We start from the raw sequence: 27,541 nt of genomic DNA on the forward strand, positions 1-27,541 counted from the left end.
TAGATGCTTCAGAGTCTCCCAGTAAGCTGGTTGTAAAGGGGCTGACAGATCTCAGAGCTTCACTCACTACCTTTCTAGCCTTTGTCTGGAAAGACACACTGGAGAGTTTCTTCATATTTATAACTGGAAGACTCTGGGTAGATTCACTGTTGGTGGTGCTGTCCTGCAGACCAAGTGGAAAAGTGAGATCGGAGAGACATTGTTCACTGTCTAACAACTCAGATGGTGAAGCAGAACAAGAACTGGTGAAGTCATTCAAGTCAGACATGATGCCATCCACAAATAGAGTGGCCTCCAGAGACTCTTCAGAATCACACTCTCCAACAGAAGATGACAACTTCTCCATCACCTCAGTCTTATACAAGACTAGAACCTGGCTGGCAATCGCTTTTGTGGTGTCAAGGAGGACTTGGTCTTGCAAATACTTTTTGAGAGCCAAGAGAGGTTTTGGGGTCTCACTTTGTCCTTTTTGTTCATTCATGGATGAGGGGGTTATTAAAAGTGGTTTACAAGAAATGGAGTCCGATGTGTCAGCCTCACCATTACTGGAATGACCGACGACCAGGTACAAAGTTGGAACCATTGTGAAAGAATCTTTTGTGCTCTCCACAAATGTACTTGAGAGATACCCTTTTTCTGGACAGGTAAAAAGCCTCTTCAGCGTATTTTTCGTGTTGTAGTAACAACCAACAGTGTAAGACCAGATCTTACTCTGATGGTTTTCAAGAAGGATCTGCTCACTCTGTGCAGGAGAGCAGGATGCCCTGATAGCCTGGGTAAGATTGTCCATGTCTGAAACAAAGGTACTTACCAACTCAGAGGCCTCATGGTCGATCATAAGGTCTCCGATCTCACCTATCCTAGGAATTGGACTAGATGATGTAGTGCCAGAACAACATGATGTACAACCCCTGAATCTTTTAACGATCTCCCGGATCGATTCGGTGGCCTTGGTCTGAAACTCCTCAGTGAGTAGTCTGTCCATACTTTGTGTTGACAGATGAAGACTAGATTTGGCACCTTTGATATTGAGGTTGCTCTCTCCTTGTTTTAGCATCTCCTCAGAACTTTTACAAGATTCAAGCATCTTCATATGGTCAGCAACAACACAAAGCAGTTCCCTCTTGTCGGGTTCATTTTCCTCCTTATTGCTGAAGTTCAAAACAGTGCCACTGAGGGCTGTCATGACCTGTCCTGTTAAATGTGTCATATCCACCTCAACACCATCCTCTCTGAAAACAACACTCTGCTCAACACTCTGCCCATTAATGAACATCTGAAGTATGTTGGAAACGCCAGACACCATCTCCTCAACCACCTTGGTGCTGGAGACACCACCACTGGCAAAAATGACAGGGGACATTCGCCCAGAGACGGGAGTTTGAATGGCCACAGAGATTATGGAATTGACCTTCTTTGACACTTCTCCAACAATAACCCGGGATAGACTTTGAGTGTCTACCTGGCCCTCTCTTTGGATACAGAGGACATTGTTCAGCGACTCTTTGAAGGAATCCTGGACACTAGTGAGGAGACTGTCCTCAGTGATCCCAAAAAAGTCACTGAGTGGCTCAGATGATATAGACTCACCATCTCCCTGAGTCTTTGGCAACACTGTCTGAGACCTTTGAGAATACAAAGCAAACAATACAGCATTCCATATTCGATAGTAGACACTGTAGTCACATTAATGCATAATTCAGTAATCAGTCATTAAGAGTAAAGTGTTATACAGATAACAAAACATATTTTCACAATATGGGTTATGAATAGTTAGGTGAAACCGGTTTCTTTAGGAATGACTGAACATACCCATTACGAGAGGAGCTTGATTTGGCCTCGCAAGACCTTGAGGATTTTCTGCTGCCACTCTTGCGAACCTTCAGGTTAGTGCTAGAAGATGTCTCTAATTCTGTCAGAGACTTGCCGGATACTGGAGACACATGGCTGTATATCCGTACAAAACGGAAAATTGCAGGGATGATGACCTCCAGGATGGCCTCAGATACAAACCGCACAATCTCCAGGCACATCTCTGCAAGCAGTGCCCTCATCACCTGTAGGACCGAAAACAGTGTAAGTAGATTACTCATAGCCGGGCTCTGAAACCAAGCTCCTCGAAGAGATACCAACAATCTCACATATGTTCATGAGAATCATGAAAGTGGCATATATTGGAAAGCATGAAAAGCAGTAGGTTACTAAAAAGCTCTTTGAATGTAACTGTTTGTGATAATGTGGATGATACTGTAGACAGATAAATGGCTTGTATCTAATTTTCTTGAAACATCTATTAACCTGTCTGGGGTATGTGGGACGATTTCGTCCCACCTACGTAACAGCTACTGGAATTCCAGTGGCGCGATTTTTGAATCGTTAGAAATACTATAACTTCAATTTCTCAAACATATGACTATTTCACAGCTATTTAAAGACAAGAATCTCGTTAATCTAACCCCACTGTCCGATTTCAAAAAGGCTTTACAACGAAAGCAAAACATTAGATTATGTCAGCAGAGTGCCCAGCCAGAAAAAATCAGACAGCCATTTTTCAAGCTAGCATATCATGTCACATAAACCCAAACCACAGCTAAATGCAGCACTAACCTTTGATGATCTTCATCAGATGACACACCTAGGACATTGTGTTATACAATACATGCATGTCTGTTCAATCAAGTTCATATTTATATCAAAAAACAGCTTTTTGCATTAGCATGTGACGTTCAGAAAACGCATAACCCCCGGCAAACTTCCGTTGAATTTACTAACAGTTTGCTAAATTACTCACGATAAACGTTCACAAAAAGCATAACAATTATTTTAAGAATTATAGATACATTACTCCTCTATGCACTCGATATGTCCGATTTTAAAATAGCTTTTCGGATGAAGCACATTTTGCAATAATCTAAGTACATAGCCCGGCATTACAGGGCTAGCTATTTAGATACCCACCCAGGTCAGCATCCACCAAAATCACATTTCCTATAAGAAAAATGTTCTTACCTTGCTTGTTCTTCATCAGAATACACTGCCAGGACTTCTACTTCAATAACAAATGTTGGTTTGGTCCCAAATAATCCATCGTTATATCCAAACAGCGACGTTTTGTTCGTGAGTTCTAGAATGCTTCTTCCCGGTTTCGCGCATGGCGCATTGGCGTGTCAAAAATGTCTAAATATTCCATTACCGTACTTCGAAGCATGTCAACCGCTGTTTAAAACCAATTTTTATGCCATTTATGTCGTAGAGAAGTGATAATATTCCGACCGGGAGTATGCATTGAGCCTAAACAGCCGAATAAAATTTCTCCTCAGAAGCGACTCATGCACGCGCATCATTGAAAGGTCCTCCGAGCAGCCACTTACAAAAGGCGATAATATGTTTCAACCTGAGGCTCCCTCGTAAACCTTCAGTTATTTCGCGGGCTCTGAGAGCCTATTGGAGCCCTGGGAATTGTCACGTTACAGCTAAGATCCTTACTTTTCAATAAAAAGATGCAAGACGCACGACTCCTTGTCAGACAGGGTACTTCCTGCTTGAAACCTTGTCAGGTTTTTGCCTGCCATAGGAGTTCTGTTATACTCACAGACACCATTCAAACAGTTTTAGAAAATTCAGAGTGTTTTCTATCCAAACCTGAACAATAATATGCATATTCTAGCTTCTGAGTTGGTGTAGGAGGCAGTTAAAAATGGGAACATATTTTTCCAAAATTCTCAATACTGCCCCCTAGCCCAGACAGGTTAATATATCTATGAATAATTTTCAAGGTTAAGGGACTTACAGGGTCCATCCTGCCAATGCTTAACTGCCTCCATTGCCTATAGGAGATAATTAGATGTTTTTAGCACCAAAAAGCACACCAACACACATACAATTGATAAAATCCTCCAGATGACATTGTATTCAAATACTACAATAGAAGTTTGGACATACTCCTCAGTAAGTTTTTCCAGAAACCGGATGATAATCGGGTTGAAAGCATCCGGATTGATTGGCGGGAGGTCAAGAGCCCTGGTCTGACAGGCCCTGGAGACACACTCACTTAGGATCTTTTCATTAGATTGTCCCTGGTGAAATGTCCCCTGAATTGCCATCCTAGAGAATTCCACAGATGTAGAGGGACCTGTGTCCAAAGCAGCATTCACCAAGGTAAAGAAGTCAGAAAACATGTAACCTTCTGAGGTTAGCCAACTTTGTGTACTTTGTGAAGTTAAGTACCCAAGAAAGGATAACATGTGCACTCTGCTATTAGTCCTCTGCTCAATAGATGCCCATACTAAATCACATTTACATGCAAAAGGATTACATTCAGTGAAATTAGAGTTTCATTTATGACCTGCATCTGTATCAGTGATCTGCTCCACTTTGTTTCTCTTGGTCCTCTTGGTCTAAAAAGACAATACAGTCAATGATATACACGTAGATACTGTATGAAGCCATTCCAATACAGCCCTTTGAGTAGAGCAAGGGTAAGATTGATTGTAGGGCTGTCCCCGACAAAAAAAAAACTTTGTCGACCGAGAGTCATCCTGTTCTAATGTTAAAATGTATTTTTCCATATCAGACACACCCTATGTGTTTGAATACAATCACTTACATAGGCACTGAGCTTGTCTGATGCTTTAAGCACACTGTTTGATTAAATAATTAAGATACACAAATGACTCAAGAAAGAGCCCGATGGTGACACTGTATTAAAATAAATGACAGCGAGTGCCTGTGTGACAGGCGCACGTTGTCTCGCTCTCCTCCCTACTGCAGTGAAAAGGCACCGCATAACAGCAAGTGTTTATTCTGCTGTCCATGCTGAAGATGCAAGATCATTTCAGCCATTTCGTTTCTTCCTCGTTTCTGAATGAAAAGTTCTGTTACCGAAATCCCTAACTTGTTTACAAAAAGCATTACCTATTTCCTCAGCCTTGCTCTCTTTATGTGAAACATGTAAGCATCGCATGCATGTGACAATTAGGGCCTGACCTATAGCCTATCATAATCAAATCAATAAATTGGTTATAACAAACTCCGAACACAGTAATATCGACAGCAAAATGGATGCGGAGGATGTGAAAAATAAACGCCAAACGGGTGAATGTTTACTGGTTGCTTAGGAGGGAAAGGGAAATTCAGATCTGTGGAAGACATTTGACTTAGTTGTGGAAACTACTGGTGGTCAAGAACAAGGAGGGTATAGGAGCAAGCGCTGACAGAGTATTATGTGTGCCAAACATTTGCTGTTAGATTACAATATTGTTTTTTCTGACCATTTGGAACAGTGTAAACAACACTAAATAAATTCTAAGCAATACCAGTCTGTTCTAACGACCAAAAAATTGTAAAGCCTTTATTACAGCATAGCAAAGATTAAAAACAGCCAAATCTGTGAAATTGCTTAATTCAACATTTTGCCGGTGCATGAGGCTTGGTGCTCACAGAATCAGTAGGCTATTAAACAAATACTCAAACAGGCAACAGAAGCTATATCTGTCTTATATCTGTATATATATATCAAAAGTTTGGACACACCTACTCATTCAAGGCTTTTTCTTTATTTTTACTATTTTCTACATTGTAGAATAGTAGTGAAGACATCAAAACTATGAAATAACACATATGGAATCATGTAGGTACTAAAAAAGTGTTAAACAAATCAAAATATATTTTATATTTTATATTTGAGATTCTTCAAAGCCTTGACAGCAGCTTTGTACACTCTTGGAATTCTCTCAACCAGCTTCACCTGGAATGCTTTTCCAATAGTCTTGAAGGACTTCCCACATATGCTGAGAACTTGTTGGCTGCTTTTCCTTCACTCTGCGGTCCAATTCATCCCAAAACATCTCAATTGGGTTGAGGTTGGGTGATTGTGGATGTCAGGTCATCTGATGCAGCACTCCATCACTCGCCTTCTTGGTCAAATAGCCCTTACACAGCCTAGAGGTGTGTTGGGTAATTGTCCTGTTGAAAAATAAATTATAGTCCCACTAAGCGCAAACCAGATGGGATGGCGTATCACTGCAGGATACTATGGTTGCCATGCTGGTTAAGTGTGCCTTGAATTCTAAACAAATCACAGACAGTGTCACCAGCAAAGCACCCCCACACCATCACACCTCCTCGATGCTTCATGGTGGGAACCACATATGCGGAGATCATTTGTTCACCTACTCTCACAAAGACATTCTTGGAACCAAAAATCTCAGATTTGGACTCATCAGACCAAAGGACAGATTTCCACGGGTCTAATGTCCATTGCTCGTGTTTCTTGGCCCATGCAAGTCTCTTCTTTTTATTGGTGTCCTTTAGTAGTGCTTTCTTCGCAGCAATTTGACCATGAAGGCCTGATTCACGCAGTCTCCTCTGAACAGTTGATGTTGAGATGTGTCTGGTCCTGCCGTACATACCTACACGTACGCTACTGTCACAAGACGCAGGCCTCCTAATTGTCCCTAGAATTTCTAAGCAAACGGCTGGAGGTAGGGCTTTCTCCTATAGAGCTCCATTTTTATGGAATGGTCTGCCTACCCATGTGAGAGACGCAGACTCAGTCTCAACCTTTAAGTCTTTACTGAAGACTTATCTCTTCAGTAGGTCCTATGATTAAGTATAGTCTGGCCCAGGAGTGTGAAGGTGAACGGAAAGGCTGGAGCAACGAACCGCCCTTGCTGTCTCTGCCTTGTCGGTTCCCCTCTTCCCACTGGGATTCTCTGCCTCTAACCCTTTTACAGGGACTGAGTCACTGACTTACTGGTGTTCTTCCATGCCGTCCATGGGAGGGGTGCGTCACTTGAGTAGGTTGAGCCACTGACGTGGTCTTCCTGTCTGGGTTGGCGCCCCCCCCTTGGGTTGTGCCGTGGCGGACATCTTTGTGGGCTATACTCGGCCTTGTCTTCGGACGGTAAGTTGGTGGTTGTAGATATCCCTCTAGTGGTGTGGGGGCTGTGCTTTGGCAAAGTGGGTGGGGTTATATCCTGCCTGTTTGGCCCTGTCCGGGGGTATCATCGGATGGGGCCACAGTGTCTTCTGATCCCTCCTGTCTCAGCCTCCAGTATTTATGCTGCAGTAGTTTATGTGTCGGGGGGCTAGGGTCAGTCTGTTACATCTGGAGTATTCTCTTGTCTTATCCAGTGTCCTGTGTGAATGTAAATATGCTCTCTCTAATTCTCTCTTTCTTTCTTTCTTTCTTTCTCTCGGAGGACCTGAGCCCTAGGACTACCTGGCATGATGACTCCTTGCTGTCCCCAGTCCACCTGGCCATGCTGCTGCTCCAGTTTCAACTGTTCTGCCTGCGGCTACGGAACCCTGACCTGTTCACCGGACGTGCTTGTTGCACCCTCGACAATTACTATGATTATTATTATTTGACCATGCTGGTCATTTACGAACATTTTAACATCTTGACCATGTTCTGTTATAATATCCACCCGGCACAGCCAGAAGAGGACTGGCCACCCCTCATAGCCTGGTTCCTCTCTAGGTTTCTTCCTAGGTTTTTGGCCTTTCTCAGGAGTTTTTCCTAGGGAGTTTTTCCCAGCCACTGTGCTTCTTTCACATGCATTGCTTGCTGTTTGGGGTTTTAGGCTGGGTTTCTGTACAGCACTTTGAGATTTCAGCTGATGTACGAAGGGCTATATAAATAAATTTGATTTGATTTGATCTGTTACTTGAACTCTGTGAAGCATTTATTTAGGCTGCAATGTGAGGTGCAGTTAACTCTAATGAACGTATCCTCTGCAGCCGAGGTAACTCTGGGTCTTCCTTTCCTGTGGCGGTCCTCATGAGAGCCAGTTTCATCATAGCGCTTGATGGTTTTTGCGACTTGGTGGTTTTTGCACTTGATGAAACGTTCAAAGTTCTTGACATTTTCCGGATTGACTGACCTTCATGTCTTATAGTAGTGACGGACTGTTGTTTCTCTTTGCTTATTTGAGCTGTTCTTGCCATAATATGGACTTGGCCTTTTACCAAATAGGGCTATCTTCTGTATACCAACCCTACCTTGTCACAACACAACTGGTTGGCTCAAACGCATTAAGAAGGAAAGAACTTCCTTTACTTAACTTTTAACAAGGCACACCTGTTAATTAATGAAATGCATCCCAGGTGACTACCACATGAGGCTGGTTGAGAGAATGCCAAGAGTGTGCAAAGCTGTCATCAAGGCAAAGAGTGACTACTTTGAAGAATCTCAAATATAAAGTAGATTTTGATTTGTTTAACACTTTTTTGGTACCTACATGATTCCATATGTGTTGTTTCATAGTTTTGATGTCTTCACTACTATTCTACAATGTAGAAAATAGTAAAAATAAAGAAAAACCCTTTTGACTGGTAATATATATATGGATGATTTACAAACCCAGGTACATTTAACAATTAGGCTATTGATTATAGACCTAATTAAGTTGTGTTTTCTTCTCTCCTCAATCTTCTTAGACAATTAGGCTAAGGCAAGGGCTGTTTCCCCGTCTCTGCTGCTGCTGCTGCCTCTGCAGCATTGTTCTCAATCCCAATATGCTGGTTAACTTTGCTATTATGCACATACCAACATAGGGAAGGGCCCCAATTCTACGGCGCACTGAAGATTATGTTTCAGAACCAAGGACAGCGACCGTATCCAACGTGGGAGAAAGCACATTTGTTATAAAATAATATTTGATTGATTAGTGTTGCACCATTATTTTTACATAATATAACCATATACAATTTCAGTATCACGTCTTAGCGTGATGGACTGTGCCATCACTGTGGCCTCGGCAATGGATTAGTCAACTGTGACAGGCGCGAATCAGACAGGTGTCCATGTGCACCATGAAGAAAAAAAACTTTTGCGACTGCTCGACTTAAGAAATCGCAGTCAACCAATAGCCTATCGACCAAACAATCGACCAAATGGGGTCAGCCCTAGATTTACTATTAGGAGATAAAAGGGTATTGTATGGGCAATTTACCTTCCTCAGAACAACATGCTGTAGGGTCAGGTTATAGACATGAAAGATATCACAAATATCCACATCTCTGCTCAATCTATTCCCTTACCTTGACTTTATTTCTCTTCACGGCATCCTGCTCCATCTGAGGCAGGGGATCCTTCTTCACCTCTTCCTCATCTTCATCATTCTGATTATCAACAAAATCTCTCTCAGCTGCATCAGTATCAGTGCTCTGTTCAACTGTGGACCTGTTGGCACCGGTCCTCCTCTTTGTCTAAAAAGACAATACAGTCAGTGACATACTGTATGTTGCCGTTGCTATACAGGCCTTTGAGAAGAGCTAGGGTAAACGATTGGTGATTGAATATTATTATGGAAGTCTGTTGTAAGGACAATTTACCCTCCAACCTCACAACAGCATGTTGTATGGCATATTGGACAGGTTTGGAGTGTGGACAGGTAAGACCCCAGATTTCCCTTTCTCTCCTCAATCTATTGTCTCACCTTAACTTTTCTCCTTGTCACAGCCTTCAGCTCGATCTGAGGCAGGGGATCCTTCACTTCACTATCTTCTGGATAGTTTAAACTCAGGATATCTTTCTTCATTTTCTGGACTTGACCTTCCAAACTTTGATGATCATGTGGATCATCTTCGTTTAAACTCTGATTGGAACAAATTAGACCATTTTTTAAATGCTCATGGATATGGCCAATATACCACAGCTAAGAGCTGTTCTTACGCACGACACAACGCAGAGTTATTATAAACTGGTTACCAACTTAATTAGAAGAGTAAAAAATAAATGTTTTGTCATACCCGTGGTATACGCTCTGATATACCACAGCTTTCAGCCAATCAGCATTCAGGGCTCGAACCACCCAGTTTATAGTGGCCAATATACTATGGCTAAGCGCTGTTCTTAGGCAAAACTGCTTGGATACAGCCCTTAGCTGTGGTATATTGGCCATATACCACAAACACTGAGGTGCCATATTGCTAATAAAAACTGGTTACCAACATAAATAGAACAGTAACAAGTCTTTTTGCATCATAACCGTGGTATATTGTCGTATATACACATGGCTGAAATGCTGTTTCAGCCAATAAGCATCCAGGACCCAAACTGCCTGGTTTATAATTACACAATAAGGCACGAGGGGGCTTGGTGTAATTACACAATTATACCAACAGGCTCCTGAACAGCTTCAATCGCCAAGCCATAAGACTGCTAAATAACTAACAAAATGACTACACAGTACAGGTTTTCGCTATAAATACACATAGATCCTATTGCCTGATATCAAGATTCGTAATTAATGCGTTATGGAGTCACCTATTATTATAATAATTTAGGTAAAATTATGATAAGTAGCCTACTGCTGTTATCTTTGCAAGGATCATATTTTATTTATAACAAGTCCCATAGGTTATTATAATGCATACTTTTTTTTTTTACAATATTTAAAATGATTATATTAGCGGGACATTAACGTTGGCCCACACCGCCACCCAGCTGCCACTACTTGCGGGATGTCCTGTATACCCTGTGGTCCCTGCCGCTGCATTTTAAAAAAAGACGGTGCATCGGTTCCTACACCACTGCATAGGCCTTCTCTGTTAACCATTCATAGGCTTACCTTAATATCCTTATTATCCTCCATGGTTAAAGTCTATGACTGGAGCTTATGTTCTCATCACGTAAAACTTAACCAAGTGATTACCAAAGAGATAAGGCTATCGCATTTTATACGGTAACTCAGCCAACGTCATAATGTGAAAGAACTTTTACGTAATAAAACAACTTCAGGGATGATCTGTCAATCAATGCGACCAGCGACGCCATACTGGAACCCCATACCACTAAAAAGACCCGTCGAAACAATAAATACTGATGTGTTAGCTACGTTTCCGTTTTTTTTTGTAAAATAATGTGATGAGACAACAAATAAATAAGTAAACAACAGCCGACAACAATGATGAGCAATACATAACATTGTAAATAAGAATGTGTTCTTAACTGACTTGCCTAGTTAAATAAGCTAAAATCATTAAAAAAAAAAAAATTATAATAATAATCAAATGCAGTAATTTGAGAGGAACAGCCACAGCAAACCCATCTGTGATATTAAGGTGCGCTAGTTGGTTATAAAAGGTGGGTCATACATACAGTGTGTGAGGTAGCTATTAGTTTTTCTCTACACACATATCTGGCAAGGGAGTCAAGTTGACCAACTCATTTGGCCAACTAATCCCAGATAAAGGCTAACAATGCAAATGTTGCTTAAGGTCATTCCATTAAAGTGAACCAATAATAATATGAAACTCCTGTGACAGGTCGAGAAGCAGCGGGAAACCCTAATGGGCTCATCCCCTGGACCAAGTTCTGCAAGGTGAGCATCTCACTGGAAGTTTAGTGTTTTAGCCAACCCGTGTGTGTTTACTATGGGTTGTGTATTGAGTGTGTCTTTACCTGAGCAGAATGTGAATGAGAAGAGCTTTCCCTTCTGGCTGTGGATCGAGGGAATACTGGACCTGATCAAGAGACACCTGCTGTGTCTGTGGAATGATGGGGAAAACATCTCTCCAACTCACATTACTTCAGTATGCCTTTCTGAAGACTAGGTTTACATTACTTTTTTGAAAAGTGACTTTATTGTGCTATAATCCACTACATCTCTATGGTCTATAGGTGTATCATGGGCTTTGTTAGTAAGGAGAGAGAGAAGGCCCTGCTGAAGGACAAGGAGCCTGGAACTTTCCTGCTGCGCTTCAGCGAGAGCAGCCGAGAGGGAGCCATTACCTTCACCTGGGTGGAGGGCTCCAATAACGGTGTGTTTTTTTGTGTGCATGTGTGTTTGTAGCTTTGTAGATGAAGGGGAGGAGATGGGTTAAAGAAGGATTTTTAAGCCTTGAGAGAATTGGGACGTGGATTGTGTATGTGTGCCATTCAGAGGGTGAATGGGCAAGACAACATATTTAAGTGCCTTTGAATGGGGTATAGTAGTAGGTGCCAGGTGCATCGGTTTGAGTCAAGAACTGCAACACTGCTGGGATTTTCACGCTCAACAGTTTCCCGTGTGTATCAAGAATGGTCCACCACCCAAAGGATATCCAGCCAACTTGACACAACTGGGAAGCATTGGCGTCAGCATGGGCCAGCATCCTTGTGGAACACTTTCGACACCTTGTAAAGTCCATGCCTCGACGAATTGAGGCTGTTCTGGGGGCAAAAGTGTGGGGAGAGGGTGCAACTCAATATGAGGAAGGTGTTCCTAATGTGTGGTATATATACTCAGTGTACATACCAATGGACAGACAAAAATATTTATATTTTAATTGTTTTTACACATTATGAGTATGTGTCTCTACATCTGTCTCAGGTATATGTGTTTCTGTTTGTATTATTTTACCAGGTAAGCTGACTGAGAACACATTCTCATATCACATTGTGTGTGTGTGCATTTATGTACAGTTGAAGTCGGAAGTTTACATACACTTAGGTTGGAGTCATTAAAACTTGTTTTTCAACCACTCCACAAATTTTTTGTTTTAACAAACTATACTTTTGTGCATGACACAAGTAATTTTTCCAACAATTGTTTACAGACAGATTATTTCACTTTTAATTCACTGTATCACAATTCCAGTGGGTCAGAAGTTTACATACACTAAATTGACTGTGCCTTTAAACAGCTTAGAAAATTCCCGAAAATGTCATGGCTTTAGATGCTTCTGATAGGCTAATTGACATCATTTGAGTCAATTGGAGGTGTACCTGTGGATGTATTTCAAGGCCTACCTTCAAACTCAGTGCCTCTTTGCTTGACATCATGGGAAAATCAAAAGAAATCAGCCAAAAAAATGGTGGACCTCCACAAGTCTGGTTCATCCTTGGGAGCAATTTCCAAACGCCTGAAGGTACCACGTTCATCTGCACAACCAATAGTACGCAAGTATAAACACCATGGGACCACGCAGCCGTCATGCCGCTCAGGAAGGAGACGCGTTCTGTCTCCTAGATATGAACATACTTTGGTGCGAAAAGTGCAAATCAATCACAGAACAACAGCAAAAGACCTTGTGACGATGCTGGAGGAAACAGGTACAAAAGTATCTATATCCATAGTAAAACAAGTCCTATATCGACATAACCTGAAAGGCCGCTCAGCAAGGAAGAAGCCACTGCTCCAAAACCGCCATTAAAAAAGCCAGACTACGGTTTGCAATAGCACATGGGGACAACGATTGTACTTTTTTTCCCCCTCTGGTCTGATGAAACAAAAATAGAACTGTTTGGCCATAATGACGATTGTTATGTTTGGAAGAAAAAGGGGGAGGCTTGCAAGCCGAAGAACACCATCCCAACCGTGAAGCATGGGGGTGGCAGCATTATGTTGTGGGGGTGCTTTGCTGCAGGAGGGACTGGTGCACTTCACAAAATAGATGGCATCATGAGAAGGACAATTTGGTGGACATATTGAAGCTACATCTCAAGACATCAGTCAGGAAGTTAAAGCTTGGTCGCAAATGGGTCTTCCAAATGGACAATGACCCCAAGCATACTTCCAAAGTTGAGGCAAAATGGCTTAAGGACAACAAAGTCAAGGTATTGGAGTGGCCATCGCAAAGCCCTGACCTCAATCCAAAATAACATTTGTGGGCAGAACTGAAAAAGTGTGTGCGAGCAAGGAGGCCTACAAACCTGACTCAGTTACACCAGCTCTGTCAGGAGTAATGGGCCAAAAATTTACCCAACATATTGTGGGAAGCTTGTGGAAGGCTACCCGACTCGTTTGACCCAAGTTAAACAATTTAAAGGCAATGCTACCAAATTCTAATTGAGTGTATGTCAACTTCTGACCCACTGGGAATGTGATGAAAGAAATAAATGCTGAAATAAATCATTCTCTCTACTATTATTCTGAAAATGTCACATTCTTAAGATAAAGTGGTGATCCTAACTGACCTAAGACAGGCAATTTTTACTAGGATTAAATGTCAGGAATTGTGAAAAACTGGAGTTTAAATGTATTTGGCTAAGGTGTATGTAAACTTCCGACTTCAACTGTATATCTATGAACATATAGACGTCCATTTCCACGCGGTGGAGCCCTACACTAAGAAGGAGCTGGCCGCCGTCTCTTTTCCTGACATCCTCCGCAACTACAAGGTGATGGCTGCTGAGAACATCCCTGAGAACCCTCTGCTCTACCTCTACCCCAACATCCCCAAAGACAGTGCCTTCACACGCTACTACAGCCGCCCCACAGAAGGTAACTAACAAGCTGTTAGAAATGTATGTGTGTTGAGGAAAGATTGAGTAGTTGAAAAAGGTACAAATGGTGTTGAAGACTTCAATTCCAGTCTAAGCTATTATACACAATATATACTGCATAGCATACTTTTCTTATTTTGTTGTGCCACACCCTTTTCCCCCATTTGAAATACTGACCACTGGTAATGCCTTGCCACAGGAGGTTGGTGAGGGGAGGAAGGCTCAAAATAATGTCTGGAATGGAGTGTGTGATGTGTTTGATACCATTCTATTTACTCCATTCCAGCCATTACTATGAATCCGTGCTCCCCAATTTAGGGGCCACCTGCCACCTGTGTTTGGTTCTGATGATAACCTCTAGACGTCTATAACCTTTGACCTTCTCAGCTGCTGAGCCAATGGAGTTGGAGAGTGCCTCTGAGGCTGGCTACATTCAGACGGAGCTCATCTCTGTGTCTGAAGTGTAAGTCTGATTCTTGTTATGAAACACCTTTTACTGTTTTTATATAGTTTTCATTGATTTAAGATACACCCAACAGATCAAATCAAATTTATTTATATAGCCCTTCGTATATCAGCTGAAATCTCAAAGTGCTGTACAGAAACCCAGCCTAAAACCCCAAACAGCAAGCAATGCATGTGAAAGAAGCACGGTGGCTAGGAAAAACTCCCTAGGAAAAACTCCCTAGAAAGGCCAAAAACCTAGGAAGAAACCTAGAGAGGAACCAGGCTATGAGGGGTGGCCAGTCCTCTTCTGGCTGTGCCGGGTGGATATTATAACAGAATATGGTCAAGATGTTAAAATGTTCATAAATGACCAGCATGGTCAAATAATAATAATCAGAGTAGTTGTCGAGGTGCAACAAGCAAGTCCGGTGAACAGGTCAGGGTTCCGTAGCCGCAGGCAGAACAGTTGAAACTGGAGCAGCAGCATGGCCAGGTGGACTGGGGACAGCAAGGAGTCATCATGCTAGGTAGTCCCGAGGCATGGTCCTAGGGCTCAGGTCCTCCGAGAGAAAGAAAGAAAGAGAGAAAGAGAGAATTAGAGAGAGCATATTTAAATTCACACAGGACACCGGATGAGACAAGAGAATACTCCAGATGTAACAGACTGACCCTAGCCCCCCGACACATAAACTACTGCAATATAAATACTGGAGGCTGAGACAGGAGGGATCAGAAGACACTGTGGCCCCATCCGATGATACCCCCGGACAGGGCCAAACAGGCAGGATATAACCCCACCCACTTTGCCAAAGCACAGCCCCCACACCACTAGAGGGATGTCTACAACCACCAACTTACCGTCCGAAGACAAGGCCGAGTATAGCCCACAAAGATCTCCGCCATGGCACAACCCAAGGGGGGGGGCGCCAACCCAGACAGGAAGACCACGTCAGTGACTCAACCCACTCAAGTGACGCACCCCTCCCATGGACGGCATGGAAGAACACCAGTAAGTCAGTGACTCAGCCCCTGTAATAGGGTTAGAGGCAGAGAATCCCAGTGGAAAGAGGGGAACCGGCAAGGCAGAGACAGCAATGACAGACGACACACACAGCCCAAAGTACAAGAAAAGGTCAAATGAAAAGTGTACGTCTCTTGTTATGTCAGTCACTGACAGTCACTCACCCATGTCAGCTAACATGTTTTAGATCGGTAAATTAGTCTAGCCAAATATTTCACTGGTAGTAAACATGGTTGAATTACCGACCGGGGGGCACCCATTGATTGATTGTCACTCTCACTCAGATATCATATTTTCTCCTGGTTATGTAACTGTTTGTTGGGTTCTGTTTCTCCTCAGCCACCCCTCCAGACTACAGGACGCCATGCTGCCCATGAGTTCCCAAGTGTATGGAGAGCTGACCAGGATTATTAACCCTGATGAGATTGAAAATGTGGTAGGTTAACAGCCAGACAGCACCTGCCACACACAGAGTAGAGACACTGTTGTATGTTAGTCAGCCAGCAGTAGCCACACACAGTGGTCGCGTTCCTCTGCTCAGCCGTTCCATGCATCAACCAATGGTTGCATGCTACATCAACTGTGCCACCCGGCACCAGATTGCTATAACATATGTGGTTAGCTGATACGTCAAATAATTATCCGGGAGTAGAAAGATCTGGCATGCATCAGCAACACCTGGGCAGAGGAGCATGACCCACAGTGTGGTAGGTTAGAGACAGACAGCGCCAGCCACACTCAGATGAGACAACACACATCTAATCATCATAAAACAACAAAATGTGGAAAAGATGTGAACATTTGAGAAGACAAGACAGCCCTGGGCTAAAATTAGAATGTAAGGTCCTGGCAAATCAGCTGTACCGCTTTATTTCCAAATCTTTCATGGCGAGGGTCGGGATAATTCATGCATTTTTTTTATTTACTATGTGACTGTGCCACTGTGTAACACATGCAATCACAAAAGTGCAGCATTACACTATTGAGATGCAGCCATTTTTTCCCCCTGATCCTATGTTGTCCCTCTCCCTTCAGATGTGCACTCCCTTCCCAAACTAATCTGCCCTCTTCAGGTGGTGCCCAGGAAAATGTGTGTAAGCTCCCGAGCCGAGTACCGAAGATACCACACAAAAAGGATGACGTTTGCAATAGATTTGAAAGCACAACTGAAACTGTATATGTAGTCCTACGTTATCGTTTTATATACACGCATGAGATTTTGGGGCTTTGAGTCCAGCTGTTTGTAATAAGGAATGTCATTCTACACTACTTGTGGGACAGGGTAATATTTTGTTTATGCATATGTAATGTGAACAACAAAAGGGATGCAGAAAGCTGTTCTTCACCTTGTAAATAGATACGATTTTGTAGTCACTTATAATGAGGAAAATGGTTCAGCTGTTCTGGGTCGTTCCACGAAATGAGTACCCTTTTGATATTTTAGTCAGAAATGTTGCACCAATATTGAATTTTAAAAGGATGTTATATTAAATGAAGTGGCCTTTAATATAGACCACATGGAGACTTCAATAAATCAGATGTTTAATATGGATAAAGGCTTGCTAAAGTGCCAAAATTCATCAAATATATCTATATTGTTTTGTGTACTTTTTACCCATTTTTCTCCCCAATTTAGTGATTTCCAATTGGTAGTCTTGTCTCATTGCTACAACTCCCGTACGGACTCGGGAGAGGCGAAGGTCAAGAGCCATGCGTCCGCCGAAACATGACCCTGCTTCTTGACACACCGCAAGAATGTGTCAGAGGAAACACCGCACAACTGGCGACCGCCACAGGAGTCGCTAGAGCGCGATAGGACAAGGACATCACGTCCGGCTAAACCCTCCCCTAACCTAGACGACGCTGGGCCAATTGTGCGTCGCCTCATGGGTCTCCCGGTCGTGGTCGGCTGCGACACAGCCCGGGATCGAACCCGGCTCTGTAGTGACGCCTCAAGCACTGCGATGCAGTGCCTTAGACAACTGCGCCACTCGGGAGGCCTCAAATTCAGCATTTTGACACTTAATCCCAACATTTCTCCAAATTTCTCCAAGCCCTAGTTATTTTGTTGCTTTCACAAAGTCATTCTTTATTTCATGTGAGTAGTGATTCATTTGCATATGTCCCTCATTTTAAGGTCAACCCTGTTATGTAAACTGAGCTCTCGTTTTAATTTGGTGAAACTATTCCTTTTGAATTGCTTTTAAAAGAAACATTGAAGGTCTAATAGTCAAATCACAGAGTAAATGCAGGTGCGCTGGATCTACTTTTTTTTGTTCATTTTCTGTGTTTTGTGGTGGAAAACTGAGCAGGTCGAGCATAACATGTCAACCCTGTTAGCCATAGATAGGCTAGAAGTGTTTATTCCTCTCTCTGTGCATACCTTTGGTTGTGTTGTTGTGGCTTTGGCAGTTGACACCTAATTTACTGACCATGTCTCATCTGATTATTTTTGTGAGTGTTTATTTATGGTATAAATTAATTTTGTTATTCCTTTACTCAGTGTGTGGTTTCCCATTGTTTGTTACAATCTTGAGCCAGGTTGTAACAAGTTATACTGAATTTGTGGAACAACCCTTATATGCAAAGTACTTCTAAACTGTACTCACGACTGCATGGACTTCATTGTTTCAATTAATTAAAAATAAGAGCTCTCTCACATGCCTGAAAAGCTTTGCTTTTTTTAACCATGTTAATTAAAATATATTTATGTGTACATATTCCACTGCAAGGAGCAATCACACTCTTGCACACCTCTTAACAAATGAACTTGATCATGTATTCCTTAAAATAACAGAAAAGGACATCCATGTACAGTCGTGGCCAAAAGTTTTGAGAATGACACAAATATTCATTTTCACAAAGTCTGCTGCCTCAGTTTATATGGTGGCAATTTGCATATACTCTATAATGTTATGAAGAGTGATCAGGTGAATTGCAATTCATTGCAAAGTCCCTCTTTGCCATGTAAATGAACTGAATCCCCCAAAAACATTTCCACTGCATTTCAGCCCTGCCACAAAAGGACCAGCTGGCATCATGTCAGTGATTCTCTCGTTAACACAGATGTGAGTGTTGACGAGGACAAGGCTGGAGATCACTCTGTCATGCTGATTGAGTTTGAATAACAGACTGGGAGCTTCAAAAGGAGGGTAATGCTTGGAATCATTGTTCTTCCTCTGTCAACCATGGTTACCTGCAAGGAAACACATGCCGTCATCATTGCTTTGCACAAAAAGGGCTTCACAGGCAAGGATATTGCTTGCCAGTAAGATTGCACCTAAATCAACCATTTATCGGATCATCATGAACTTCAAGGAGAGCGGTTCAATTGTTGTGAAGAAGGCTTCAGGGCGCCCAAGAAAGTTCAGCAAGTGCCAGGACTGTCTCCTAAAGTTGATTCAGCTGCGGGATCGGGGCACCACCAGTACAGAGCTTGCTCAGGAATGGTAGCAGGCAGGTGTGAGTGCATCTGCACGCACAGTGAGTGCAAAGACTTTTGGAGGATGGCCTGGTGTCAAGAAGGGCAGCAAAGAAGCCACTTCTCTCCAGGAAAACCATCAGGGACAGACTGATATTCTGCAAAGGTACAGGGATTGGACTGCTGAGGACTGGGGTAAAGTCACTTTCTCTGATGAATCCCCTTTCCGATTGTTTGGGGCATCCAGAAAAAAGCTTGTCCGGAGAAGACAAGGTGAGCGCTAACATCAGTCCTGTGTCATGCCAACAGTAAAGCATCCTGAGACCATTCATGTGTGGGGTTGCTTCTCAGCCAAGGGCGTGGGCTCACTCAGAATTTTGCCTAAGAACACAGCCATGAATAAAGAATGGTACCAACACATCCTCCGAGAGCAACTTCTCCCAACCATCCAGGAACAGTTTGGTGACGAACAATGCCTTTTCCTGCATGATGGAGCACCTTGCCATGAGGTAAAAGTGATAACTAAGTGGCTCGGGGAACAAAACATTGATATTTTGGGTCCATGGCCAGGAAACTCCCCCGACCTTAATCCCATTGAGAACTTGTGGTCAATCCTCAAGAGGCGGGTGGACAAACAAAAACCCACAAATTCTGACAAACTCCAAGCATTGATTATGCAAGAATGGGCTGCCATCAGTCAGGATGTGGCCCAGAAGTTAATTGACAGCATGCCAGGGTGGATTGCAGAGGTCTTGAAAAAGAAGGGTCAGCACTGCAAATATTGACTCTTTGCATCAACTTCATGTAATTGTCAGTAAAACACTTATGAAATGCTTGTAATTATACTTCAGTATTCCATAGTAACATCTGACAAAAATATGTAAAGACACTGAAGCAGCAAACTTTGTGGAAATTAATATTTGTGTCATTCTCAAAACCTTTGGCCACGACTGTATAACATTACATTCAGAACTGTCTTTATTTGGAATTTTAGATTGATCTGCGACTATTGCTGACACCTGACTTAAACCATCTGTCCATATGACCTGCAGGGATTCGAACTCTGAGCTAAAGCCTAGACAGCTAACACAAGTTATCAGGGCTCAGGCAAGGTTACCCTTCTTCGAACCACTTCCACTGCAACAGACATGTTATAACAAGGACAAAACCAATGTCAGATTTTGAGACCTGTTCCTCTGTCTTAGGGTGGTGATTGGTTGGAGGGTTCAAGTCAGGTGTTTCCCAGACTATTAAAGGAGTGGTGAATGAGGTTAAATGTCTGTGGCAACATGTTCCATTATCTTTGTCATTCTTTGGATATCATTTTAACATGTTCTATATCTCTATGCACAATGTCACCATCTCAGTGTTGCTGCAAAACGGTAACAGTGCATTACACAAATGAAAAAGTAATGGTAGAGATAGAAATGGAATGTACAGAGAGGACAGGGTTCTCCAGATATAGATTAGAATGTTAGATTAGAACATTGTGCAAGGTTATTGTCCATTGTGCCAATGAAGCTGTTCTTATGCTACACCCTCGGAGTGTGGTGTCAGGAAAATAACCTCACACTCAACGTCAACAAAACAAAGGAGATGATCATGGACTTCAGGAAATAGCAGAGGGAGCACCCCCCTATCCACATCGACGGGACAGTAGTGGAGAAGTGGAAAGTTTTAAGTTCCTCGGCGTACACACCACGGACAAACTGAAATGGTCCACACACACAGACCGCGTGGTGAAGAAGGCGCAACAGCGCCTCTTCAACCTCAGGAGGCTGAAGAAATTTGGCTTGTCACCAAAAACACTCACAAACATTTACAGATGCACAATCGGGAGCATCCTGTTGGGCTGTATCACCGCCTTGTACAGCAACTGCACAACGCATCACCGGGGGAAAACTACCTGCCCTCCAGGACACCTACATCACCCGATGTCACAGGAAGGCCAAAAAGATCATCAAGGACCCCGCTATCATCCAGAAGGTGAGGTCAGCACAGGTGCATCAAAGCTGGGACCGAGAGACTGAAAAACAGCTTCTATCTCGAGGCCATCAGACTGTTCAACAGCCATCTCTAACATTGAGTGGCTGCTGCCAACATACTGACTCAATCTCTAGCCACTTTAATAATAAAACATTTGATGTAGTAAATGTATCACTAGTCACTTTAAACAATGCCACTTCATATAACGTTTACATACCCTACATTACTCATCTCATATGTATATACTGTACTCTATACCATCTACTGCATCTTGCCTATGCCGTTTGGCCATCGCTCATCCATACATTTATATGTACATATTCTTATTCATGCCTTTACACTTGTGTGTATAAGGTAGTTGTTGTGAAATTGTTAGATTACTTGTTAGATATTACTGCACGGTCGGAACTAGAAGCACAAGCATTTCGCTACACTCGCATTAACATCTGATTACCATGTGTATGTGACCAATACAATTTTATTTTATTTGATTGAATGTTTTCCCCATAAAACCTACCACTGCTTTGATTTCAAATTTGATCAGTATTGGTTTATGCTGTGTTAAAATTTTAGTTTAAGCAATAAACAAATTAAAAAAGAAAAACTCTGGTTGTAAACTGACTGCAGTAGCTATGTTTTTGGTATCGCTCATGTCATACTGCATGTCATTCCTCAACTGTCTGGATTTTACATACACACACACACACACACACTTGGTGAGGGAAAGGATAGAGGACGAAAGAGGAAAGATACAGCAAAAATAAGCAACACCGTCACCAAAGCGCACAACAAAAGGTAAAGCAAAACACTTACAGTAAAACAAAGGAGCATAAAAAATGTAAAACACATTTAATCAAACACACAGTTCAGAAATAAAGTCATTATACAAAGTCGACAAAAGTCACTCCAAAAAGTGTTTATCCCACCAAAGAAACAGCAGTCTAGTAGAGAGGATACAAAAGCAGCGTGGCGCCATCTACTGGCTTGGATGTCTACACTACAGCAGGCCGCCCAGGTTGTTCTCTGCTGTCTCCTTGTCCTTCTTGGGGGCCTCTTGTGGGTTGTACTTGTTTTGATAGTCCTGGAGAATGGTGATCATGCCGTGATGGCCAAAATGCAAGGCCTCTTCCATTGGAAAGATAATGAGCAGTTGTGACTGACTGGGGTTGTACTGGCCTACAAAGATATTCGTTTTGGGAACTAACACGACTCTTCAGGTGTGAAAATGCTATAGGGTACAGTTCAAATAAATCCCTCATGGTCGACCATAAGTGTTCTTTTGAGTGGGAGTGCATTGTAGACCCTCACTCAAGTATATGATACAGTCTCTCATCCACCCACACTTACCTACCCACCCAAAACACACACACAGATAAGACAGACAGGCAGACAGACAAAGTGGTCATACCTATCCATGGGAACAGGGGTTCACTTTGCACGCCTCCAAGAGGAAACGCACCACCTCTGCCTGTCCTGAAAGTAGAGCAGATGACTGTTTGTTTCTTAAATAACCCTCACACTCCTACGCACTTTCTCTCTCACACACTGCAGCAAAGACGTCAAACACGACACAGTGCAGTTACCAAGGGACAACAAATTAACCCTACGACACAGAGGGGGTCTGCCAAACACTCCCAGAGGACCCTGACACACACACACAATCTGTCCCTGTTTGTGACAGGAAAAGGAGGCTGTGAGAAGTACCTTCTGCTGCTGCCACATGTAAAGCCATCCTGGAGTCATAGTCCCTCTGCTCCATGTCCATGGAGGACAGAGCAAATCTGCAGACATACAGAAACAGGTCAGCAGTGTCACGAGATGGACGATAACGGACAAAGAAAGAAGAAGTAAGTCAGAGATGCAAGAGATGATGTATCACTATGAATGAAGATCTAATCATTCCATTGTCATGAAATTAACATTATTAAAAAAATATATAATTTGCATATCATGGACAGCAGGTCTTTAGTTCTGTTGTACACACTGAGGGACAGTCATTATGTTTGGTGTGTTTCTGTGAATGTGTGTGTGTGTGTGTGTGTGTGTGTGTGTGCGCGTGTGTGTGCGTGTGTGTGCGTGTGTGTGTGTGTGTTAAAGAAGAGAGTGTGTAAAAGAGTTGCATACATTACCTCCTTAGTGCTGAGATATCTCCGGTTGGGCGGCAAACACGAGGTTGATGACAGACTTGACCTGGAGAGAAAAAAGAAAGCAGTTTGTGGAACCAGGCAACACACACAGGCAGCCAGGGGGTGTGTGGGGGACATGTGCCAGCTAAAGGAGAAGCAGAGTCAAACCCATCAAATCAGGACTTCTGGATACCAATAAACTTCTAACAAAACCCCAAGGCAATGGCAGTATTACTTTATTTATGTGAACCTGAAAAATATATGGCAGATTGAGGGATTTCTCGTTTACTGTAATAACATGAAGTAAAATGCTACAGCGAGCCACTCATGAAGTCAGCAATAACTAGGAAACTAAATAACTAAAAACGAATATATTGCCATCACTAAGTAGAGCTGAAAGGAATACTGCTAAGAATGCAGTTGTAGTTCATTGTTAGTCTTGACAGTTCTTATTACCCCATTATAATGTCTAAGCAGGGGATATTGCCAGCCTCGTTAGCCAATGTTTTCTATTTTAAGGAGCACCCAGTCATGTTTGAGGAGCTACCAGTATCGATTACAGACCAAATACTATGGTTGGATACTGGCAGTTGGTTTTTAAAGAGTTGATTGGCTAAATAAAGGTAGAGATGAATATATTGGGTGTAACACTATGGCACTAGCATAGAAATAGAGTGATGGAATACAATTTGAGTGTATTCTCTTTTGGTCCATTCACAATACATTTACTTGAAGTTCCCATGCTTTAACAGACTACGTGTGCGTTTTATGGGAGGGGAAGCAGTCTAAATTGAGGGCCTTGCTGTATTGCAAAGTTATTAGTCTGCAGTAACCTTCTCTAATCTAATCTGACAATTAACCACTAGAGGATGCTGAAACATTACTCAAGGGATAGTGACATTGCCTGGAGTAAATTGTCTCGTGTTTTTCCAATTGGGTGTTGGTGGTGGTATTGTGGGTAGAGCTCAAAAGCTTCAAGGACATAATTATGTGAACCTCTGTTTGGACCGGAATTAGATGCTTTATATATCAACTGTACTGGAGCTAATGAAAATAGTGAATTAAAAACAAAAACAGTAAACAGTGCTGGGGAATCAAAAGCATAAAAACCCTTGCTTCACATTCACAACAAACCAGTAAAAACAAATCAATTAATACATTTCTCAATTAATGACAATATGGAGTTATCACCAGTTTAGAAATGTTTTACTTTGGGAAGAACAGTTGTGCAGAATAAAATATCTGATGCATTTTGATAGGCTGCACAATGCTTTCCAATGCAGAGACACAACTGCCCAGAACAGAATATAAAGGAGCTCCACATCACAGTAGAACACCAATCAGAACAGAATGAAGCAGGGCAAAACTCAGCATAGACCTAAGTTGCATAGAGCAGAACTGAACACAGTAGAATAGAGTAGAGCACGGCATTTAGCAGATCAGTTGCACACAACTCGGGAGCAAAACAGAACTAGCTAGACCAGAAAATAACATATACGAAATGAGATAGCAGTAGAGCAGAGAGGTCCGGGAGGACCACATGAAACACTCACCTACACCTCTTAACGATCACTGGGCTACATTCAGCAGGGCACAACATTGTGAAACTTTCAGGTAGGATATATTGTGTAGAACAAATATGCCACTCTGACATGTAGAATAAGAAATCATGTCAGCTATGTTCCTACAGAAAATGGCTCTGCTCTATAAACCAATGTTGTCATGATGTCTTTAAATAATCTTTCCACATCTTTGATCAAATTAACACAGTGGTGTTGTGCTCACATCTTCACGTCTAGATACATGTTGGTGCAAGACGAGGGGATGTTGTATAAAATACCAGTCAGATTTGGATCGAACCGTTCTGGATGAAACAGCACTGAGTAATACTGCAGTGAATCTCACACCCAATTCCATCTCTGAGATTTTTGCTGTGGATAAAGCCCCCACTGTGTGTCTCTTTTCTGCTATCTCCTGAATCTTCACCCCCAATCCCCATCTAAAAAAAAAGACTTCAAATCAATGAGAGATTGAGAGAGGTAGTGACTGAGAGAGGTAGTGACTGCTTCTCAAAGAGAGTGAGAGTGCACATGGTGTGGTACAGCCTGAGGGCACCACTCGGGAGGCTGAAGCACAAGCATACAGACCAAGCTCACACAGGTCAACCACAATGCATTCTGGGGGTCTCTTCTGATTAGTTCCATTTACTCTGATCTCAGGGGTGAAAGGGTGCTCTGCATTCCACACAAGACCCCTCCCAAATCACTCACCCCCTCACCTCTCCGTTACCAGCTCAGGTTGTGACCTCAAGAGTCAAGCCTAGTCACAGAAATGTTTTCAAACTTTTTTATGGCATAGAAATGACCCGGTATTTACTTGGAAATTATATGGTAAAATGGTAATTACATAATAATAACCAAAAAGTTGACTTTAAATTACTGATCGTTACAAACTGTTTAGGATTTATTAAAACTGGTAGCTACCATTTTAGTACCAACCAGATACGTAGTTACCAATTGTGTTGAAAGTAAGTAACAGAAAGGACCTATTGATACCACATAATGTTCTAGTAAATGAATACCAGGTGAATACCAGTGCAAACAATATTGTAACATAAAGTGCCATCACAAAATCTTCTGTTAGCCAAGAAAACTAAGAAAGGCTGAACAACTTAGTTTCAGTTGAGTTCATTTGAGTTAAAACCTTTTCAACTCTGAACGGTTGTTTTGGACCCGGTACCGAGTACGCTACAGACCTCGTCTTTAAAAATATATATAACTCAAATCTTATTGCTGGCAATGTCATAAGAATCTCCCACCCCCACCACCTACCCCCATAAAGGCTATAAATCACGCGCTATGGTCATATTCAAGGAGTTTGCAATGTAGGTCAAGTCACAAAGTGCAGACATTTAGTATGCATGGAAAGGGTACACCCTGATGGTCATTGCATTTCCTTCTCCATCCACATTACCTTGTATGCCTCCTTCACATGCACCGTTGATCTATTTCACTTGTTTACAATAGGAAAAGTGAATAGGGAAATAAGTTTGAAGTTTCCTCACCAGTCTGTGTCTTATTTCAAAACCCTCGCCCCTCCAGAAACCTCTTTCTTAGTGCTAAGGATCCGGATCTTGTTCTGCGCATGTGTTATTTTACGCACACTACGTAGCTGCTGCTAACACCCCCCCCTCCTTTATGTTTCTCTCTACTCACCCTCTTCTGAACCATGATCTTTGTCTCATATTTCTGAACAGCTGAAATAAACATTTTTACGAACATTCCCAAAATATTTATTGAAGGAGAATAGGAGAATATAACCTCCTCTGTCTGTTGTAACGGATATTGCAGTTGCACACGCAAGACGCAGTCCCTACACATTGAAAAAACCATCAGCGTTTTGTGTGATGATATAGGCTCATCTTTATAGTTGCTGCCATCTCGTTGCCACTTGCCAGAGCTCCTGAAAAAAAGAATGGAACTCCCCACTTCCGAGTTTTGCATTGAGGCAAAAAACTAGCTCCTCTTAAGGATCCACCCCTTTTTTAAAAATATTTGCCTAAAATGACATACCCAAATCTAACTGCCTGTAGCTCAGGCCCTGAAGCAAGGATATGCATATTCTTGGTACCATTTGAAAGGAAGCACTTTGAAGTTTGTGGAAATGTGAAAGGAATGTAGGAGAATATAACACATTAGATCTGGTAAAAGAAAATACAAAGAAAAAAACAACCTTTGTTTTGTATTTTTTTGTACCATCATCTTTGAAATGCAAGAGAAAGGCCATAATGTATTATTCCAGCCCATGTGCAATTTAGATTTTGCCCACTAGATGGCAGCAGTGTATGTGCAAAGGTTTAGACTCATCCAAGGAATCATTGCATTTCTGTTCAAAATTTTGTATCAAGACTGCCCAAATGTGCCTAATTTGTTTATTAACCTCTAGGGTAGGGGGCAGTATTTTCGCGGCCGGATAAAAAACGTACCTGTTTGACATGCTTCGAAGTACGGTAATGGAATATTTGGAATTTTTTTGTCACGACATGCATCCGCGCGTCACCGTTCGGATAGGGACTTGAACGCACTAACAAAACGGAGGATATTTGAACATAACTATGGATTATTTTGAACCAAAACAACATTTGTGGTTGAAGTAGAAGTCCTGGGAGTAAGGTAATCCAATTTTTCTTATAGTAATTCTGAGTTTAGTGAACACCAAACTTGGTGGGTGTCAAATTAGTGTCATGACGTTGCCTTCTTTGAGTACAGGGAGGACAGTTGACCCCCTCCCCCTTGCACCATCCCCCAACCTACCTCCCCCCACCC

The 27,541-nt window shown here is 42.2% G+C and overlaps 2 protein-coding genes and 1 long non-coding RNA gene across 6 annotated transcripts in view; 1 reads left to right on the top strand and 2 right to left on the bottom strand.

Moving 5' to 3' along the window:
* Positions 1-27,541, bottom strand: part of LOC115156133 (uncharacterized) — an 80,008-nt gene that overhangs the window by 34,739 nt on the left and 17,728 nt on the right. The window contains exons 4-5 of the mRNA XM_029703447.1: positions 9,444-9,602; positions 9,046-9,213 (exon numbers count right to left, since the gene is read on the bottom strand). Of these exons, the coding sequence (XP_029559307.1) occupies positions 9,046-9,213; positions 9,444-9,602 (327 nt within the window). The remainder of the gene's footprint in view (positions 1-9,045; positions 9,214-9,443; positions 9,603-27,541) is intronic.
* On the top strand, positions 11,139-17,354 carry LOC115156138 (signal transducer and activator of transcription 1-like). Of its 4 annotated transcripts, none has more exons than XM_029703456.1 (7): positions 11,139-11,330; positions 11,419-11,541; positions 11,630-11,769; positions 14,028-14,213; positions 14,603-14,678; positions 16,023-16,119; positions 17,320-17,354. In XM_029703456.1, exons 2-7 carry the CDS (start codon positions 11,504-11,506, stop codon positions 17,320-17,322), a joined length of 540 nt encoding a protein of 179 aa, XP_029559316.1. In that variant the 5' UTR covers positions 11,139-11,330; positions 11,419-11,503; the 3' UTR covers positions 17,323-17,354. The 4 variants fall into 4 exon arrangements, with proteins under 4 accessions (XP_029559316.1, XP_029559314.1, XP_029559317.1 ...); XM_029703454.1 differs by lacking the exon at positions 17,320-17,354 and adding an exon at positions 16,719-17,270 and having other exon boundaries at positions 11,140-11,330; XM_029703457.1 differs by lacking the exon at positions 17,320-17,354 and adding an exon at positions 16,719-17,270 and having other exon boundaries at positions 11,142-11,330; positions 11,419-11,510.
* LOC115156140 (uncharacterized) lies at positions 22,388-23,792 on the bottom strand. The gene is made up of 3 exons (XR_003868191.1): positions 23,220-23,792; positions 22,795-22,871; positions 22,388-22,563 (listed from the first exon to the last, which is right to left on the bottom strand). It is a non-coding gene; the product is annotated as an uncharacterized LOC115156140 (long non-coding RNA).

This window comes from Salmo trutta, chromosome 20, assembly GCF_901001165.1.
Source record: "Salmo trutta chromosome 20, fSalTru1.1, whole genome shotgun sequence".
Lineage (NCBI taxonomy): Eukaryota > Metazoa > Chordata > Actinopteri > Salmoniformes > Salmonidae > Salmo > Salmo trutta.

What these genes read in the sequence shown, in the direction of transcription:
- LOC115156138 (XM_029703454.1), top strand. Translation starts at nt 11,504, where the DNA reads ATGATGGGGAAAACATCTCTCCAACTCACATTACTTCA. An exon ending in CTACAGCCGCCCCACAGAAG is followed by an intron (nt 14,214 to 14,602) that starts GTAACTAACAAG and finishes TGACCTTCTCAG; the next exon opens with CTGCTGAGCCAATGGAGTTG. An exon ending in CTCATCTCTGTGTCTGAAGT is followed by an intron (nt 14,679 to 16,022) that starts GTAAGTCTGATT and finishes GTTTCTCCTCAG; the next exon opens with CCACCCCTCCAGACTACAGG.